Consider the following 21,866-nt stretch of genomic DNA (forward strand, 5'->3'; position numbering starts at 1 on the left):
CTATATAATAAAGCATTACCGCCATCTATTGATTTGAAAACGTTACTGCTTCGGCTATTTTTTAGTACAGTATCTGCTCATTTACATTTATAATTTAAAAACATATAAAAACTTAAATGTAAACATTAATTAATCGGAACACAAACTGCAACTTGTCATTGATAAACAGAAATAAACTAATATGTAAAACAACAAAAATCCGATTTTACGGATGCGTTTTGGGTTTAAAAGTTTATCTTACGCTAAAATAAAGACAAATGAGCCACGAACGGATATAACGTGCAGTTTATTTCTCTTCTTTTGTTATTGACCGACTAAAAATTGACCACAATACTAAAAATAAATCTATGGATTTAAAAACGACATTTAAAAATATGTATGGACTTCATTTGTTCAGCACTGAACTTTATGTAAATACATAACACGCCAACATCCATAAATAAAATATAGCCTTCAAACCAACCGAATTAAGTTTTTTTTAAATTCGTATTTTACACCGATTTTAATGTGATTAATTGTTCAGCCTTAATTAATTTGAATAGTACTGTAGACTGTGAACACGTCCACAAAACGTACAAGAATACTGGTAGCTTACCACAACATTAGATACGGTTGAATAAAACAATAATAATAATCATAATAATAATACATTTCAATCCTAAGCGCCGTTCAAAACAGTCACAGGATAAGTTTCCTGTGGGTGAGCAGCGGCAGCCACACATAGCAGCGTTCACTCAACCCGGAAGTAAATAGATAGAAAGCTAGCTAGCCAGCTAGTTGATAGCTAATAGATCCCCAACAAATAGCCAGCTAGATAGCTCTATAGCTAATAGCTAGCCAGCTAGATAGTTAGTTAGCTAATACATTGAATGTCACTATTAAACACACTGATAGAAAGCCAGCTAGTAGATAGCTAATAGATAGCAAACAAATCCTAATAATTTGAGACAAGGATTAAAAAAAATAATAATAATAATAATAATCTAAGTTGTAAAACTAATACCTTTTTGCAACTACTATTCAAAACATTTGCTGGGTGATGTAATACGCAACCACTTCCTGTTGGCAACCACTTCCTGTTGGCAACCACTTGTTGGTGCAGGTGGATCGTGCTATGGGCTCATCATTCGTTTGGTATGCGATGATCGCATCAGTTTTCTCAACGCTACGCTTCCATCATCAATCAGGAAGTCATTTCTTAAAGAGGTGCGTCAAATCATTTTTGTTTTCAGAGATGCTTCAAAACTTATTTTAAGTTGAATAAAGGCCAAGCATACACTTAAAGGACAACCGACACCATTTTTTTGTTTCTTGTTGTTGTTTGGTACATGTTTTTGGACTGTGTGGGAGGAAACGGGAAGTTCTAGCTGATGGGAGCTCCAGTGGTGACGAGTTTGTAGTAGGCGCCGATCTTGGCCATGAGTTCATCGTGAGTGCCTTGCTCGATGACAACGCCGTGTGACATCACCGCGATGATGTCAGCATTCTGGATGGTGGAGAGGCGGTGAGCAATGACGATGCTGGTTCGGCCTTTTCTCGCATCATCCAGAGCTGACTGGACGGTCTTAGAGGAGAGGAGGGGCAAGCAAAACATAATCATCAATAATAATAATAATAATAATATAATAGTAATAATATAATAGTAATAATAGTAGTAGTCGTAGCAGTAGTAATAGTATTAGTAATAGTCGTAGTACTAGTAGTAATAGTAATAGTGGTAATAGTAATAGTAATAGTAATAGTAGTAATAGTAGTAGTAGAAATAATAATAATAATAATAATACTCCGACTAATAATAGTACTATAATAATAGTAATAGTAGTAGTCATAGTAGTAGTAATAATATTAGTAATAGTAGTAGTAATAGTAATAGTATTAGTAATAGTAGTAGTATAGTAATAATAGTAGTAAAGGTAATAGTGGTAATAGTAATACTGGTAATAGTAATAGTAGTAATAGTAATAGTAATAGTAATAGTAGTAGTAGTAGTAATAGTAATAGTAGTAATAATAATAATCCTACTAATAATACTATAATAATAATAATAGTAATAGTCGCAGTAATAGTAGTCGTCATAGTAGTTGTAATAGTAGTAGTAATAATATTAGTAATAGTAGTAATACACTGCAGTAGTAATAATAGTAGTAATAATAATAGTAGTAGTAATAATAATAATAATAATAATAATAATAATAATAATAATAATAATAATAATAATAATAATAATAATAATACTCCTACTAATAATACTATAATAATAGTAATAGTAGTAGTAATAGTAGTAATCATAGTAGTAGTAATAATATTAGTAATAGTAGTAGTAATACACTGCAGTAGTAATAATAATAGTAGTAGTAATAATAACAATAATAATAATAATAATAACAATAATAATAATAATACTCCTACTAATAATAATACTATAATAATAGTAATAGTAGTAGTAATAGTAGTAGTCATAGTAGTAGTAATAGTAGTAGTACTATAATAATAGTAATAGTAGTAGTAATAGTAGTAGTAATATTAGTAATAGTATTAGTAATAGTTGTAGTGGTAATAGTAATACTGGTAATAGTAATAGTAGTAATAGTAATAGTAGTAGCAATAGTAGTAATAGTAGTAGTAGTAATAGTCGTAATAATAATAGTAGTAGTAATAATAATAATATAATAATAATAATAATAACAATAATAACAATAATAAAGTTAATAATACATTTAATTTATAAGCGCCTTTCAAAACTCTCAAGGTCACTTTACAGTCACGGGATAAGTTTTTCTGCGGGTAAGCAGCGACAGCCACATGCGCCAGCGTTCACTCGACCCAGAAGTAACTAAAATAGAATGAAAAGCTAGCTCACAAATAGTTAATAGATAGCTCGCTAGCTAGCCAGATAGCAAATGGGTGGCGAATAGATAGCCAGCCAGGTAGCTAGCTAATAGATAGCAAATGGATAGCTATCATGTCATCTTGGTTTTCTGTAAGAATCATCTAGAGGAAGTTTTGTTTTGGTTTGAAGGAATTTGAGTACCTTCTCACTCTCAGTGTCCAAAGCAGAGGTGGCTTCGTCGAGAAGCAGGATCTTGGGGTCCCTGACGATAGCCCTGGCAATGGCGATGCGTTGTTTTTGTCCTCTTGAAAGCTGCGAGCCTTGCGCGCCGACTTGGGTTTCATATTTCTGAAGGTTTTTTTTTTCCCAGCAGTGCGATGCAAAGATGGAGAGAAAGACAAAGCCGCGGTTAGCGATGCAAAATCTTTCCGCTTGTGTCAAAGCGACGTAGATTTTGAATGTAAAATGCATTTGGTGGTAAAATTAAAGGCATTGGTGGATTGCCAATAAATACTTTTGGAATTCATTCATATTTTATCGATTGTATGTCATTAAAAATTAAATTAAAAAAATAAATGAAAAAAAAATATTTCAGTGTTTTGAAGAGGGGAAACATTTGGTATGTTTCTTCACTGTTAAATAAATAAACAGACAGATAAATACATAAACCAAATACATAATAAATCTAATAAATAATAAATAAAAATGAATAAAGAATAATGAAATAGAATAAATGAAATAAATAACTAATACATAAATAAAATAAAACATAAATAAATAACAAAAACGCAAAGAACTAACAAATAAATACATAAATACAAAATAAAAAAATAATATATAAATAAATAAAATAAAAATAATAAGAATGATAGATGGCTAGATGGATAGCTAGCTAGATGGCTAGGTGGATAGCTAGCTAGATGGCTAGACAGATAGCTAGCTAGATGAATAGATGGATAGCTAGCTAGATGGATAGCTAGCTAGATGGCTAGACAGATAGCTAGCTAGATGAATAGATGGATAGCTAGCGAGATGGCTAGATGGATAGCTAACTAGATGGATAGCTAACTAGATGGCTAGACGGATAGCGAGCTAGATGGCTATACGGATAGCTAGCTAGATGGCGAGACGGATAGCTAGCAAGATGGATAGACAGAAAGCTAGCTAGATGTCTAGACAGATACCTAGCTAGATGAATATATGGATAGCTAGCTAGATGGATAAACAGATAGCTAGCCAGATGGCTAGACGGATAGCTAACTTGATGGATAGAGGAATAGGGAGCTATATGGCTAGACGGATAGCTAGCTATATGGATAGACATAGCTCGCTAGGTGGCTACACGGATAGCTAGCTAGATGAATAGACGGATAGCTAGCTAGATTTCTAGACGGATAGCTAGCTAGATGGCTAGACGGATAGCTAGCTAGATGGATAGACATAGCTCGCTAGGTGGCTACACGGATAGCTAGCTAGATGAATAGACGGATAGCTAGCTAGATGGCTAGACGGATAGCTAACTTGATGGATAGAGGGATAGGGAGCTAGATGGATAGACGGATAGCTAGCTATATGGAAAGACATAGCTCGCTAGGTGGCTACACGGATAGCTAGCTAGATGAATAGACGGATAGCTAGCTAGATTTCTAGACGGATAGCTAGCTAGATGGCTAGACGGATAGCTAGCTAGATGGATAGCTAGCTAGCTAGATAGATAGCTACATAGATAAAATAAATAAATAAATAGTTTCAGTAAAATTGTCATACTGAACTCACGAATAATTGTTCATTTTACTTTTCAGGAACTCGTAAGCTACCATGATGAAAATAAGTTGTCAAGCTAATCAAAATAATAGAATCGTTTCCCGTCGACCGCTTCCTGTATTTTTTTCATTTTGCGCTTGATATATAAAAAAAAAAAAAAAAACATTTGCTCTCACTTTTGGCAGTGTCATCACAAAGTCGTGAAGGTAAGCTTTTTTGGCGGCCGCCGTGATTTCCTCCATGCTGACGCGGCGCCTGTTGTCCCCGTACTGAATATTTTCTGCGATGCTGCAGTCAAACAAAACGGGCTCCTGGGACACGATGCCAATCTGAGATCTCAGGAAGGGCACATTCACAGACTGCGATGGGCGGCCGTCGATCAACTGCAATAAAAAGGGGACATCCGGGAAGTGTCGTCTCATTTGGCTCACAAACTTAATTGGTTCCCACACAGAGTGTGTCAGGCGAAAAGTGTGTATTCCAAAAATTAATTTCCCATAGGAAACCATTAAAGTGAGAATAATCCGTTCCCAGGTCCCCATAAAACATAATTTTCTATTTTTCTAAGCCTTAAAACTACACAAAATATACCTTATTTTATGTATAATAAATGTGCTATGGTATTATAATTAAAGAAATAAACTGTACAGTATAATAAAGTGGTTTTATTTATCTTTGTGATATTTGTTGATGGCTTGATGGAATGGTGTCTCAAGTTGTGATATTGCAACAGCAACAGATGCAGGCAGACGCACTAGAAACGTCATTAATAGCTGGTTCCCTTGCTTGTCTTTTCATTTCAAATTGAACTGATGGCTAGTGCGGGTTATTTGTGGAGCCTGATTGATGGGAATTTTAACCTTGCAGTCTAAACTCTGCCTTTGAACTATCAAAGTTGAAACGAGTCCAAATTTCACTGTTTTCTATCCATTTTGTCACTCTCTGTCGTCTGCCTGTCGCTTTAATGTTTAAACCACCTCCCCTCACTGCTGCGTTCTTGACCAATCACGTGGCTTTAACCGACGACTGGGGGCGGGGAATAGAGGACAACAAAAATGTCGGCTGCTATTTTCTTTTAGGAGAACGGGCTCGTTCGCGAACGACACATCACTCATTGTGGCAGCTCCGTGTGTATCCCGAAAAATAGTTTGTATGCCAAGGTAAAATTTTCATAAATTTAACGTTCGTAAACCAAAAAGTTCGTAAGCCAAGGAGTTCGTAAACTGTGGTATCACTGTAAAAGACGAGCATTCCCCCCCCCCCAAAAAATGCACACACCACTTTCCCTTCATCAGGGTCGTAGAACCTTTCCAAGAGTTGGACGCTGGTGCTTTTGCCGCAGCCGCTGCTCCCCACAAACGCCAGCGTCTGTCCCGGCTTCACGGTTACCCTCAGGCCTTTCAACACGCGCACATCCGGGCGTGTTGGATAAGTGAATTCACAATTGGCAAACTCGATTTCACCCTTGAAGTTCTCCTGTGGGGATGACGGGAAAAAAAATAGGCAGGTCAAAAATCATGTAAAATAATTCCTTCAAAATAAAAGATGAAGTGAAATAAAACTTTAAAGGACAACCGACACCATTTTTTTGTTTCCTAACTGACATCAGAAAAACGTTTTATAGCATCTAAAATACCCAAAACACGCAGTACGATATTTTTAGTCAAATGCAAAACACCAATAAAAATGACTTAAAGTGTCCAAAATCTGCAAAAAAAAAAATGAACCCGGAAGTGGACAGTTTCAAAAGGTCCCGCCCCCTTGTTCGTGGTGTCACCCCAAGACGTCTTGCCTTGCTGGAGAATCAAAACAATCAGATTCGGAGAATATGCTTTCTTGTTACTCATCCAGTTATGAATATGATTCAAATAGTTCTGAAGTGGAAAGCATCAATGTTTGCAATCAATTAAAGAAGTCTTTCCGTCTCATTTTGAGGTATCTGGGGGCGGGAAATGTAGCACCAAAAAGAGGCAGAAGAGGGCGACAAAGCTCAGTGTAAGGAATTAATCAGTCCGTTTCCACAGGCTGATTAATTCCTTACATGGAGCTTTGTCGCCCTCTTCTGCCTCTTTTTGGTGCTACACGAAGTTTTCAAACCAAACAAAGTACAGCAAAATGCATTGACGTGATGGAAGGACTGCTATAATGTCCCTTTTTCGGTCAGGGACGTTCCTTCAGTGACGTCACGTCAGGAATCGGCACCAACTCAAAAACAAGACTTCCGGAATATTCAGTGCAAGTCTTAAAAGGTAAAATATAGCTATATGCGGTGGAATCTTTGTCAAATATGCTCAGTAGAAGTCATGTGAAGTGATTTTACAAATTATGGACACAACTTGTCTGATGGCGTCGGTTGTCCTTTAACCTTGTGGATGTCTTACTGTCAATATTTGATGAACGCATTTTTACAGGAAGTTTTTGTTTGGCTAACACTTTTTTTTTCCATCAACGTACCCATTTCTCCCCATGGCTGCTACTTATGCTAATTTTCGGCACTCGATCCAATAGTTTAAAGAAATGAGCAGCAGCCGTCTTGGCTTTGGCATAATCTGGAGTGAAAGAAGAAGCTCTGCCCAGTGCGGTCCCGCTGATGACGACTGCAGATATCACCCTGAAGAAAAAAAAAAAAACAACATAACAGAGCCCAAATTCATTGGCGACAAGGAGGACCAACCTCGTAAGAATTTTACTCACCTGAAAACGATCACGTATTGCAGTCCCTCGGCGTTAACAAGATAGCCGCCGTATCGGAAGGAGGCGGCGTACGCCATGAAGATGACGCATTGGGACAAGCCGAAAAAGAGCCCGTAAATGTTGGCGCGCCTCTTGGCGGATTTATAAGGACTCTCCAGTTTTTGATCATAAGATTCCACAAACGAGCTCTCTTTGGTCAAACCTGCGATGGTTCGGATGTTGGCCAGAGCCTCACTGGAAACCTGAAAAAAAAATATAAACAAACAAATAAAGAAAGAAAGAAATAAACAAAAACAAATAAATCAATAAATAAATCAATCAATCAATGAATAACCATAAAAATAAACAATCATAATATAAGATATACATGGGCAAATAAATAAATAAAATTAAATAAACAATCACATAAATAAATACATATCCAGATAAATAAGTACACAAATAAGTAAATAAATGAAAAAATAACTAAATAAATACGCACGTAAATAAATATGAAAAAACATACGCACATGCATAACTAAATAAATAAATGAATAAATAAATAAATTACAAACAATAATAATATAAGTGTCCTTGAGACTTTTGAAAGTTACTTAGAAATCAAATGTATTATTATTATTATTATTATTATTATTATTATTATTATTAAGACATACATGGGCAAAACAAAAAAATAAAATAAATAAACAATCACATAAATAAATAAATGAATAGGCACGAATAAGTAAATAAATACAAAATTAAATAAATAAGCACGTAAAACAAATAAATACAAAAATTAAAAAAATAAGTACATGCATGCATGCAAGTACATAAATAAATAAAGAAATGAATGCTCATAAAAATAATAATCAATAATAATATAAGACATAAATAATAATAAAGTAAAATAATAAAATAAAATAAACAATCACATAAATAAATAAACTAAGAAATAAATAAGTACACAAATAAATAAATAAATTAATTAATTAATTAATTAATTAATAATTACTGTACATAAGTACACAAATAAGTCGGTAAAGACACAAATAAATAAGTACATACGTCAGTACATACATAAGTACATATAAAGTACATATAAAAGTACATATAAAAGTACATGCAAAAGTACATGCAAAAGTACACACATAAGTACACAAAAAAGTACAAACATAGGTACATCCATAGGTACATCCATAAATAGATGAATACATAGATGAATGAATAGATAAATGAGCAGACGAATGAATGGACGAATGGATGAACGAATGGATGGACGAATGGATTGATAAATGAATGGATAAATGAACAGATAAATGAATGGATAAATTAATGGATACATTAATGAATAAATGAATAAATAAATGAACGAATAAATGAACGAATAAATGAATGAATGAATAAATGAATAAATAAATGAACAAATGAACAAATAAAAAAATAAACATATAAATAACAAATACACAAAAAAATAACAAATAAATACATAAATAAAATTAAATAAAAATAATAATAAAAGGGGGCTATATTGGGGTTTTATACAAGAGAAGTGGGGAGGACTGACCTGGCCAGCGTCCTCCATTGCTTTTTTGTCATCATTTGCAAAACCTGTCAACATTTTGGCTTGCAAGAGTCCAGACAGTCCGATGAGAGGCAAGAAGCACATAATGACCAAGGTTAACTTCCAACTAAAGTAAAAAGCGATGATGAAAGAGGCTCCAATGTTGGTCAGGGAATTGACGATCATGCCGATCTGAGATCCTGTCGCCTGAGAAATACAAAAAAAAACATGAAGCTACTGCGCTAATGTCGCTATTAGGATTCTGGAGGTTAGGCATTTTAGCGATCCCACATTTCAATACTTATACAACACAATAAATATTGATTTATATAAATACATATTGATTTATATCAAATGTATAAGGGATGCCAGAGTATGAGTTATATGCTCCCTCTTACGAGTACCAGTCAAGAGGCGAGCAGCAGCATTCTGGACCAGCTGGAGACGCTTCATGGAGGATTGGCTCACTCTGAGGTAAAGCGCATTACAGCTATCTATTGGCTATCTGTTAGCTAGCTGGCTATTTGTTATTTATTAGCTATCTGGCTGGCTATTAGCTATCTATTAGCTAGCTAGCTAGCTTACATCTGTGTAAGCTCTAAGTCGTACAGGAATGGTCCATCGATGAAAAGGTTTCTTCAGCCGTCTTCTTTGAAGGTGTCGGACGTTTCGCTTCTTATCCAAGAAGCTTCGTCAGCAAACTAAAGTCTTACTGGTAGTTTCGGCCCTATATATATATCCCTACTGTCCAGACAGTAGGGGCGAGCTAGTTTTCTATCTTTTTGAGTTACTTCAGGGTTGAATGAACGCTGGCGCGTGTGTCTGCCGCTGCTCACTCACAGAAAAAACTTCTCCTGTGACTGTAAAGTGACCTTGAGAGTTTTGAAAGGCGCTGATAAATTAAATGTATTATTATTATTATAACCGAGCCGAGATGTAACATCGATATCATTTTTTTTTTTTTTTTTTTTGGGGGGGGGGGGGCTGCTTTCTGCTTCCTATGATAAACCTGGCTAAAATATGTATTTAAAAAAAACTGAAATAAAGCTAGCAATAGCCTAAAACTTTTGCAAATCTAAACACGAGAATAAAGTACTTACACCCTGGACCATGGAGGCATCAGTGGCCAGCCTGGTTGTCAGCGCACCAGGGCTGTTTTTGAGGTCATCAAACCAGCCGATGTCTTGTCTCAGCATCGCCTGGAAGCCTAATTTCCTTAAACGGCGCGTAAGCAACTCGCCAGACTTTGCGAAAGCGTATCCCTGAAAAATAGCGTATTTTACGGTGTATTCGGTGCACCGGAGTATAAGGCGCACCCCCAATGAATGGGGTATTTTCAAACTTTTTTCCATATACAGTGATACCTTGGCTTACGAACTTAATTGGTTCCGAGACAGAGTGTGTAAGGCGCAAAGTGTGTATCCCAAAAATTAATTTCCCATAGGAAACCATTAAAATGAGAATAATCTGTTCACAGGTCCCCATAAAACATGAAAATTTTCAATTTATTCAATTCTCGTTTCAACTTTGACAGTTCAACAAAGCAGAGTGTAGACTGCAAGGATAAAATATCCCATCAATCAGGCTCCACAAATAACCCGCACAAGCCATGTGTACACTTGATGCAAAAAGCTATCAACCCAGCTAAACAGAACATAATTGATGAGGAACAAGGTAAAATTATCGCAGAGAAAGCATCGACAAGGGATCATTCCTCAAGATGGTGAAAGAAGGCGACGTTCCTCATCAAGTGTTTAATGCTGATGAAACCGGCCACGCCACTCCATCAAGCCATCAACGACCATCACAAAGGTCAATAAAACGACTTTATTATACAGTACAGCTTATTTCTTAATTATAATACCGTAGTACATTTATTATACATAAAATAAGGTATATTTTGTGTAGTTTTAAGGCTCATTTAGTTGAAAATTATGTTTTATAGGGACCTGAGAACGGATTATTCTCATTTTAATAGTTTCCTATGGGAAATAAATTTTTGGGATACACACTTTTCGCCTTACACAATGTGTGGGAACCAATTAAGTTCGTAAGCGAAGGTATCACTGTAGTTTTATTATTATTATTATTATTTATTATTACTTCACTTATAAGGCGCACCTGCACATTGTCATCTTTTAAAGAAAATCAAGGCTTTTGGGTGTGCCTTATACACCAGAAAATATGATATATATATATATATATATATATATATATATATATATATATATATATATATATATATATATACAGTAAAGTCTCGTTATATCGATATCGGATATATCGATAGTCCTGGTTATATCGATACTATTTCTATGCACGCACGGAGAAAATTACATGCAAACAGGGTCGGATATATCGATAGTCCCGGTTATATCGATATTTTTTTTGAATTTCCTTGAATATCGATATAACGAGACTTTACTGTATATATAAAATTATTTTTTAATGTATCAAGTTTACAAATGTATTATCTTTTAACGTTAGTGCAAACCTGCAAATACTGCGAGAAGACACTTGTCACCGCCACGATGCAAAACAGAACGCATATCCCGTTGATCTGCTCCCTCTGCTCGTTTACATCCGCTAAGGCGAATGTCTAGATTCACAAAACGAAAAAGAAAAAAAAAATCATAATTTTACCTTTAAAAAAAACAATAATTCAAATAAATGATGCGAGATACCCGTACCCCGAGAATCTGACTGAAGAGCACAGCGTAGATGGGGTTGACGGAGCCATTGAGTGCAGCTCCCAGAGAGCCCAGCAGCATGTAGGGCCATTCCGATCTGTTGTATTGGAGGATCCGTGAAATGGGGGCAGGTTCCAGATGCTCGTCTTCCTCTTCCTCGTAATCTGGCTGTTTTGGAGTCACATTTAGATTATTCCAATATGGAAATGACAAGATACATACCTGCCAACTTTTGAAAGAAGAAAAGACGAGTAATACTATAATATACAGTAAAGTCTCGTTATATCGATATCGGATATATCGATAGTCCCGGTTATATCGATATTTTTTCGGACTCCCTTGAATATCGATATAACGAGACTTTACTGTATATACACTAATATATATACTATATATAATAATAATAACAATAATAATAATAATAATAATAATACTGCTACTACTATCGATGAGAAGGTACTGACGTACTGCTACTACTACTAATCGTAATAATAATAGTAATACTCCTACTAATAATAACAAAAAATACTATACTAATACTATTACGACTACTAATAATAATACTAAAATAATAATTATTATACGAAAATAATAATAATTATACAAAAATATAATAATAATAATAATACCACTACTGATAGTAATAATGCAATACTACTACTAATAACAATACGATAATAATATTACTACTACTAATAGTAATAATAATAGTAATACTACTACTAATAATAATAATACTATAATAATAATAATAATAATATTCATATTACTACTACTACTACTAATAGTAATAATAATAGCAATACTACTACTAATAATAATACTATGATAATAGTAATACTACTACTACTACTACTAATAACAATAATAATACTATAATAATAATAATACTATGATAATAGTAATACTACTACTAATAATAATAATACTATAATAATAATAATAATATTCATATTACTACTTCTACTACTAATAGTAATAATAATAATAGCAATACTACTACTAATAATAATACGATAATAATAATAGTAACACTACTACTACTACTAATAACAATAATAATACTATAATAATAATAATAATAATAATAATAATAATAATAATAATACAGATAGCAGTGCTATTTTTTTTCATGAAAGCATACGTCATCGGGGATGATCTTCTGGCTGGAAAGGATCCTGAGGCTGTTTGATATGACATCAGGCGAAATATCACTGGATAAGTTGCTGTGCGATCGCAGGCGAATTGAGATCCTATTGGAGGAAAATCAATCCATTTTTGGAGCAGTTCATCTCTGGACTTTTTTGAGTCATCTTTACCTTTTACTCGAACGGGAACTGGTTCGGCTAAAAGTCCTCACTCTCGTTTCAGCGTTTTCCTCGACATAAGCTCTGCTAACGTCACCTGGTGAAAGAAAAGTCGTCATTCAGATCGTAACGTCTAAAGAAGTGGGACTAAATGTTGGGCAGTGTTTGAGGGAAACGCAGAAACAGTCATCAAGATTTCAGTCACAGAGTGAACGTAATAATTAAAGCAGTGGTGGGCCGTCAGGCCTTCTCTGCTGGCCTAAAAATATCTGAATCACAGACTAATGTCAATTATATTTTGTCCATAAATTCTTATTAAATACATCCAAATTGTCCCTGTTGTCCTGCTTCCAGATGTGTGTTTTCATATTTAAAGGACAACCGACGCCTCCGGACAAGTTGTGTCCATAATTTGTAAAATGGCTTCAAATGACTTCTACGAAGCGTATTTTACAAAGATTCCACCGCATATAGCTATATTTTACGTTTTAAGACTCGCGCTGAATATTCCGGAAGTCTTGTTTTTGAGTTGGTGACGAGTCCTCACCCTACGTCACTGAAGGAACGCCCCTGACCGAAAAAAGGACACATTGTAGCAGTCCTTCCATCACGTCAATGGATTTTGCTGTACTTTGTTTGGTCTGAAATCTTCGTGTAGCACCAAAATGAGGCAGAAAATGGCGACAAAGCTCCGTGTAAGGAATTAATCAGCCTGTGGAAACGGGCTGATTAATTCCATACACGGAGCTTTGTTGCCATTTTCTGCCTCTTTTCTGGGAGGATACATTGCAGTCCAGATGCCCCAAAATTACACGGCAGGACTTCTTTAATCGATTGCAAACATGTATGCTTTCCTCTTCAGAACTATTTGAATCATATTCATAACTGGAGGTGTAACAAGAAAGCATCTTCTCCGAATCTGAAGCCATTGTTTTGATTCTCCAGCAAGGCAAGACGTCTTGGGTTGACACCTCGAAAAAGGGGGCGGGACCTTCTGAAACTGGCCACTTCCGGGTTAATTTTTTTTGCAGATTTTAAACTTTACACTTTAAGTCATTTTTATTGGCATTTGACAAAAAATATCATACGGTGTGTTTTGGGTATTTTAGATACTATAAAACGTTTTTCTGATGGCAGTTAGGAAACAAAAAAGAGACGTCGGTTGTCCTCTAAGGCTTCTTTGAACCCACCATTAGCTGTGTTTGATGGAACATGGTTCTGCAGGGTGACCAGGGTAAAGTAAACGCCTTCCTTTTCCAGGAGCTGGCTATGCGTCCCCCTTTCCACAGCCCGCCCACGTTCAAATCCAACGATGACGTCCGCATTCCTGAGAGTGGAAAGACGGTGGGCTATGGAAATGGTGGTCCTGCCTACGCGCACCTGCCGTAAAGAGTGTCATTTCATAGCACACGGCGTATTCGATGAGGTGGGTAACGTGAACGAATGGCTGGAACGGCGACGTACCTTGTCCAGTGCTTTCTGGACAACGGCTTCGCTCTCGTTGTCCAAGGCTGACGTCGCCATATCCAAAAGTAGGATTTTGGGATTCCGGATTAGAGCTCGAGCGATGGCAATTCTCTGCTTTTGCCCTCCACTCATCTGACCTCCGCCCTCACCCACCAAAGTATCAAATTTCTAGAAAATAAGTGACAGGTGGCATAGCTTTTTTTAAAAAAAATTAAAATTACAGATACAAATGGGATACACTGTTGGAAAGAGGCATATACACTGATACCTTGGCTTACGAATGTAATTGGTTACCAGACAGAGTGTGTAAGGCGAAAAGTGTGTATCCCAAAAATTAATTTCCCATAGGAAACCATTAAAATGAGAATAATCCGTTCCCAGGCTCCCATAAAGCATAATTTTCTAATTTTCTAAGCCTTAAAACTACACAAAATATACCTTATTTTATGTATAATAAGTGTGCTATGGTATTATAAACAAAGAAATTAACAATACTGTATAATAAAGTCATTTTATTTACCTTTGTGATGGTCGTTGATGGCTTGATGGAATGGAGTGGCCGGTTTTATATATATAAATAAATACATGTATGTGTATTGTATTGTATTTTGTACAGCTGCTCCCATTTCAAGCTTAGATAACTCCAGACCCATATAACTTTTAACTTGATTTAGCACTTTTTTTCTGATGAAAGAAGAGAGTCTGAGGTTTCTTACGCCTGCATTGAATGTTTATATAGTCCTAAAACTCAATATTCCGCGGATCCTGCAATTTGAGTGAAAAACCCTGGCACTGGAGTGGACACATTTTTGCACATCGTCTGGCAAAGAATGAGTTAATATGAGCTATTTTGTCACAACAACAAACCCACTAGCGACTATAAATCATACAACGTTAATGCTAATGTAGCAATACCACAAACCTGTGGAAGATCCATGATAAAATGATAGGCATTAGCCTCTCTGGCTGCCTGGATTATTTCCTCCGTTGTCACTCCAGGTTTTCCATAGCGGATATTTTCTGCAATTGTCGTGGCAAACAGCACCGGTTCCTGCTCGACGATGCCAATAAGTGAGCGTAGCCACTTGATGTTTAAACTTCGGATATCGTGACCATCTAATGTTACCTAAAAATAGAATTGTAGGTCTGAAAATAATTCCTCTTGAGTCCAACGTCGCTGAGGATGTTTATCTCACCGTTCCGTCATTTGGGTCGTAAAATCTTTGGATGAGCTGGACGGCTGTGCTTTTCCCTGATCCGCTCGGACCAACAAAAGCGGTGGTTTCATCCGCTTTCACCTGCACGCTTAGGTCATTTAAAATCTTTAACAAAAAGATTTTGTTTTAATACAAGTGAATCTTGCTAGCATCTCCATGATTAAAAACAACAGTTACCCTGACTTCAGGTCTGGATGGGTAGTTGAAGGTGACGTTATGGAACTCAATGTCCCCTTTGACTCGGTCTAATTTATAACCATCGTCTGACAAACAATTAATTTGTGATTCCTGGTAATACAAAAATAGAAAAACTTGAATGAGGGGGAAAAAGTTCAACGGCAGCGATAAACGCTGAGTAAAACATCTGTGTAAGCTCTCAGTCGTACAGGAGTGGTCCATCGGTGAGAATGTTTCTTCAGCAGTCATCTGTACTTCTTTGAAGGTGTCGGACGTTTCGCTTGTTATCCGAGAGGCTTCGTCAGCGAACTAAAATCTTTTGCTGGTAGTTTCGACCCTATATATATATATACACAGTAAAGTCTTGTTATATCGATATCGGTTATATCGATAGTACTGCTTTTTACAATACTATTTCTATGAACGCAAGGAGAAAATTTACATGCTGCAGGATCTGATATATCGATAGTCCGGTTATATCGATATTTTTTCCGACTCCCGAGAATATCGATATAACAAGACTTTACTGTATATCCCTACTGTCCAGTAATCAGTCAGGACAATAGAAGTAATCAGTGTAGCCGCAGGGAGTAGTCCTCTGCTCCCCCTAACCTGAGAGCAGGAACCAATCATAGCATAGTCTGGCACCGCCACGTCTGGATTGTAGGGATATATATATATATAGGGTCAAAACTACCAGTAAAAGATTTTAGTTAGCTGACGAAGCCTCTTGGATAAGAAGCGAAACGTCCGACACCTTCAAAGTAGTACAGATGACGGCTGAAGAAACCTTCTCATCGCTAAGTAAAACACTTTCAGGGTTAAATTGAGGATGGATCAAAGCTAGTTGTACCCTGTCAATGGTTTCAAAGATGGTCTTTGCAGCTGCACGGCCTGAAGCAAAAGCCTCTAGACAAGGTGAGGCCTGACCAAGGTTAATAGCTGCTATTAAGACTCCAAAAAACACCTGGAAAAACAAAGATGGTTGTCACAGGTTCACAATTGCTAAGAAATTAAAGGCAATTTTCCATTCGCGTACCTGAATAAGAGTTCCTGGAGATAACTCCTTGGTGTCTATGACCAACTGTGATCCGTACCAAAAAGCCAGAGCGAAAGTGAGGAAAATGATGCACCACAGGTATCCTTGGAAGACTCCGATAATCGAACCTTTTTTGACTCCCCAGTTCTGAGCTTCGACAAGGTTTTGGTCATACCTAGATTTGTTTTTTTTTCCAATGGAAATCTCACACAGGCACTATTTCCAATATGGTTTTGTGAACCAGCAAAAAAAAAAAAAATAAGACTACCTATTGACTTCCTTGTCCTCCCCGCCAAACGCTGCAACCGTTCGAATGGACGACAGAACCTCATCAGCCACCGCTCCCGCTTTTGCGTACGCCTTCAGTTCTCGTCCTGTTAGCCTAGCCACGGCCTATAAAATGGGATTTCACAAATCGGAGCGTAATCGCGGTTCAGAATAACAATTGAGTTACAAACTTTCCCAGAAAAGTTTGTCTGCCGAACATTTATTTCCCATAAGAAACCATTAAAATGAGAATAATCCGTTCCCAGGTTCCCATAAAACACTTTTTTTTTACTAAACAAGCCTTAAAACTACACAAAATATACCTTATTTTATGTAGAATAAATGTGCTATTGTATTGTAATTAAAGAAATAAACTGTACAGTTTAATAAAGTTGTTTTATTTCCCTTTGTGATGGTTGTTGATAGAGTTGCCTCTTGATGATATCCGAGTGAAATTACCGTGCTTTCTCGGCGATTATACCCTCACTTACACTGTCCCCTGCTAGCTGCTTTTCGTTAATCCAAATCACCAGAAGTTTTTCAACCTCTTCTATTGCCTGAGACCGTTGCTTAGACAACACAGAAATTGTCGCTAGATATGGCAAATTCCTGGACATCGTTCTGTGACTGTAAAGTAACATTGAGAGTTTTGAAAGGCGCTGATAAATGAAATGTATTATTATTAGTATTGTTATTAGTATTATTAGTATCATTTGCTAGCTATTAGCTCTGGCTGGCTAGCTATTTAGCTAGCTATCTATTCACTATCTAGCCGGCTGCCTATCTAGCTAGGTATCTGTTGGCTAACGATTGCCTAGCTAGCAAGCTTTCAACGCTGGCGCGTGTGGCTGCCGCTACTCACCCGCAGAAAAAAATTATCCTGTGACTGTAAAGTGACCTTGAGGGACTTGAAAGGCGCTTATAAATGAAATGTATTATTATTATTATTATTATAAACGCACACCTCATGCGTGTTTTTCGGTGATCTCCTGCTCAACCATAAGGAGTGTCAGCGTAGAGCGCCAATGCTACCGCGGCTTGGAATTGAAGCGGATTTTAGTGTGACAGGAGATGTGACCGTTTCTTTTCGTCAATGGATGCTACGGCTTCACGTTTGCTTTTCAACATTTAGCTTGTAGCAGTCATGCACATTTCACCATGGCGTCCCTGATCCACTGGTTAAAAGGACGCCTTGATCCTCTTCTCTTTCATCTACAACTTTAAATAACAAAGAGGGTGCAGAAAATGCTTCAGATTGAATCTTTTGTGTTGTGTCACATTATTTATTTCGTTTTTTTGTTGTTGTTTTGACTTCAAGGTCCTGTATTTTGTTTTTCTACTTCTTCCTTTCCTTTCAGTTTCATCACTTTGCTACTGTGAAATGTAAATGTCTGCACTGGTGAGACTACTAATCCAATCTCTCATAAACATTTTGTTGGACAATCTTCCCCCAATTTTTTCTATGTGGGAAACCATCAAAACAATCTAGCTATCTTTGTATCCGAATCTTAGCCAAATCCGTACCATTGCCATCAGTCCAGCAGCAACACCGATCAAGGGGCTCACAGCGATGACAACCAACGTGAGTTTCCAGCCGCCGATGAAGCCCACCATGAAGCCGAACACAAAGGTGGAGATCCTCTCGATGAAGAAAGACGCCTGGTCGGCGATGGCGTTATTGAGTTTGTTGATGTCACTGAAAAGGGAATGGAATGATATACAAAGAAACTGATTTGGGTTTGCTTTTTTTGTGGGTCGAGTGCTCACTCTGATAATCTCGTGTTCAGTTCCCCAACAGAGTTGCAGTCGAACCACCCAATCTCCATTTGCATGACTTTACGGAAATAAATCTTTCGGATTCGCTGTGTCTGTCTTGCAGCCGAGGACACCCACAGGAGGATCTGAGAGGGAAAACGAGGTCATATTTTGTTATTTAAATGTAACGTAATGTTATTTCCAACTTTTATTCTGCTCAAACTCAAGAAATATCAAAAACTTACCTCAAAATAACTAAGAAACAAAACGCCAACTCCAATTCCAATATAGTAGTACGCAAACGTGGTCATTTGGGCTCCGATATCGACCCTGTCAAGGAAATTAAAGGACAAACGATATCACTTTTTTGTTTCCTAACCGACATCAGAAAAACGTTTTATAGCATCTAAAATACCCAAAACACGCAGTATGATATATGACAAAACACCAATAAAAATTACTTAAAGTGTCCAAAATCGGCAAAAAAAATGAATCCGGAAGTGGCCAGTTTCAGAAAGTCCCGCCCCCTTGTTCGTGGCATCACCCCATGACGTCTTGCCTTGCTGGAGAATCAAAACAATGGCTTCAGATTCGGAGAGTATGCTTTCTTGTTACTCATCCAGTTATGAATATGATTCAAATAGTTCTGAAGAAGAAAGCATACATGTTTGCAATCGATTAAATAATTAATTCCGTGCCATTTTGAGGCAATAGGGGGGGGGGGGGATGTAGCACTAAAAAAGAGGCATAAAATGGCAACAAAGCTCCGTGTATGGAATTAATCAGCCCGTTTCCACAGACTGATTAATTCCTTACACGGAGCTTTGTCGCCCTCTTCTTTCCTCTTTTTTTCAGACCAAACAAGTACAACAAAATGCATTGAAGTGATGTAAGGACTGCTACAATGTGTCCTTCTTTCGGTCAGGGGCGTTCCTTCAGTGACGTAGGGTGAGGACTCGTCACCAACTCAAAAACAAGACTTCCGGAATATTCAGTCTTAAAACGTAAAATACAGCTATATGCGGTGGAATCTTTGTAAAATACGCTCAGTAGAAGTCATTTGAAGACATTTTACAAATTATGGACACAACTTGTCCGGGGACGTCGGTTGTACTTTAAATCGTGAATCAATGGACTCACCCACAGACGACGGTCATGTTTTCGGTAGGCTCGTAAACTGAACCGTTTATCCAATGGATGGTGTTGTCCCGGCAGGTTTTATTTGGGTCTTTGAGTTCTTGCATCTCCAACTCGTAAAGTACAAACGTGTTGGTCATCATGCCATACACCAGAAGCATGAGAGGGGCGGCAGCGCCGTGAATAAGTGCGAACAGGCTCCCCACTACCATCATAACAACCTCCTTCCAGGTGGCAAACCGAAACTGGACAACAGAAAATAAAATATGTTTTTAAGAAATGATATCAAGTATGTAGAATTAATTAATTGTAATTTATTTTAAAATAATATTTATTGATTTATTTGGTTATTTATTTATTGGTGTGTTTATTTATGTATGTATGTGTGGATGCGTGTGTATGTGTGTGTGTGGATGCGTGTATGTGTGTACGTGTGTGTGTGTGTGTGTGTGTGTGTACACGTGTGTGTGTGTGTATGTATGTATGTATTTATTTATTGGTGTGGTTATTTATGTATGTATGTGTGGATGTGTGTGTATGTGTGTGTGTGTGTGTGTACGTGTGTGTATGTATGTATGTATGTATGTATGTATGTATGCATGCATACTGTATATGTATGTATTTATTCGTTTGTTTGTTTATTTAGTTAGCATTTGGTTATTTATTTTGTTAGTATTTGGTTATTTATTTAGTACAGTATTTGGCTGTTTATTTAGTTGATATTTGGCTATTTATTTCGTTGGTACAGGTAACATCCGACTTACGAACGAGTTCCATTCCGACCGACTTACGACCGTTCCAGTCGTAAGTCGAAATGTTCGCAAGTCTAAATCCATTCAAAATGTTGAATAGAGACTCGGAGGCTAAATGACTCACAACCCCGCCTGTTAAAATGTTAAAAATAGGTTCTGGAGGCCGTGGTCGTAAGTACGGGTGGTCGTAAGTCGGGCTGGTTGTAAGTCGGTTGTTACCTGTAATTGGCTATTTATTTAGTTGGTATTTAGTTATTTATCTAATGGTATTTGTGTATTTATCTAGTTGGTATTTGTGTATTTATCTAATTGGTATTTGTGTATTTATCTAATTGGTATTTGTGTATTTATCTAATTGGTATTTGTGTATTTATCTAGTTGGTATTTGTGTATTTATCTAGTTGGTATTTTTGTATTTATTTATGTATCTGTCTGTCTGTCTGTCGATCTATTGTTTGTTTGTTTACCAGTTGAAAGTATCCAACACTGAGCGTATTCTCGTCTTTCTTCTGTTTCTTTTCATCCCTGTCAAAATTCAATTTCATCAACATTATTTTTTTTGCCTTTGAGTGTATTTGAATGTTATTGCGTGAAACTTACCCATTCTTTTGATTTGCTGCAAAAAGAATAGATTATATTAAAATATTGACAATTAGGATATATGTAATAATGACTCCTATGGATGATCATCATCATAATAACATTTTATTTCTAAAACTCCATAATGACAGGATGGAAGCCAGATCATAAACCAAGATATATATATTTTTAGGTATAACTTAACTTTTTATTATACTGTACTTGCTTTTGTTCAAGCATGTACTATGGATTCAATTAAAATTTTGTATTAATTGAGGGAATCACATTTTAGGTGAGTTATAGTTGTTCTGGAAATGTGCAAAAGTTGACCTCAGTATTTCATTTTTCTGATACAGTGATACCTCGGTTTACGAACCCCTTGGTTTACGAACTTTTTGGTTTACGAACATTACATTTAGGAAAATTTTACCTTGGCATACAAACTTTTTTCATTCACGGAGCAGACTCAATGAGTGATGTGTCGTTCGCGAACGAGCCCGTTCTTCTAACAACAAAATGGCAGCCGACTGTTTTTGTCCTCTATTCCCCACCCTCAGTCTTCGGTTAAAGCCACGTGATTGGTCAAGAAGGTAGCAGTGACAGAGGGTTGTTTAAACATGAAAGAGACCGCCAGACGACAGTGAGAGA

At 36.6% G+C, this 21,866-nt stretch overlaps 1 protein-coding gene across 1 annotated transcript; it reads right to left on the bottom strand.

Annotated features, from left to right (window-relative positions):
• Window positions 1-275: 275 nt before the first annotated feature.
• Window positions 276-21,248, bottom strand: abcb11a (ATP binding cassette subfamily B member 11a). The gene is made up of 26 exons (XM_089002406.1): window positions 21,240-21,248; window positions 21,107-21,164; window positions 19,891-20,132; window positions 18,996-19,080; window positions 18,763-18,896; window positions 18,520-18,691; window positions 16,997-17,121; window positions 16,729-16,903; window positions 16,543-16,656; window positions 15,690-15,800; window positions 15,492-15,617; window positions 15,218-15,421; window positions 14,293-14,463; window positions 14,019-14,208; window positions 12,841-12,925; window positions 12,666-12,774; window positions 11,522-11,689; window positions 11,326-11,430; window positions 9,932-10,093; window positions 8,835-9,038; window positions 7,289-7,530; window positions 7,049-7,205; window positions 5,873-6,070; window positions 4,771-4,977; window positions 3,032-3,178; window positions 276-1,564 (listed from the first exon to the last, which is right to left on the bottom strand). The coding sequence occupies exons 3-26, from the start codon at window positions 20,100-20,102 to the stop codon at window positions 1,364-1,366; spliced, it is 3,804 nt and encodes a 1,267-aa protein (XP_088858532.1). The 5' UTR covers window positions 20,103-20,132; window positions 21,107-21,164; window positions 21,240-21,248; the 3' UTR covers window positions 276-1,363.
• Window positions 21,249-21,866: the final 618 nt, after the last annotated feature.

Source organism: Hippocampus bargibanti, linkage group LG08 (assembly GCF_051943395.1).
Source record: "Hippocampus bargibanti isolate YZ-2025 linkage group LG08, ASM5194339v1, whole genome shotgun sequence".
NCBI lineage: Eukaryota > Metazoa > Chordata > Actinopteri > Syngnathiformes > Syngnathidae > Hippocampus > Hippocampus bargibanti.

Excerpts from the sequence above, each read along its gene's own strand:
- abcb11a (XM_089002406.1), bottom strand. The coding sequence starts at position 20,102 with ATGATGGTAGTGGGGAGCCTGTTCGCACTTATTCACGGCGCTGCCGCC. Across the intron at positions 11,690-12,665 it reads AGAAGATCATCCCCGATGAC|CCAGATTACGAGGAAGAGGA; the intron begins GTATGCTTTCAT and ends ACTCCAAAACAG. Across the intron at positions 10,094-11,325 it reads TCTTCTCGCAGTATTTGCAG|GGATACGCTTTCGCAAAGTC; the intron begins GTTTGCACTAAC and ends GCTATTTTTCAG.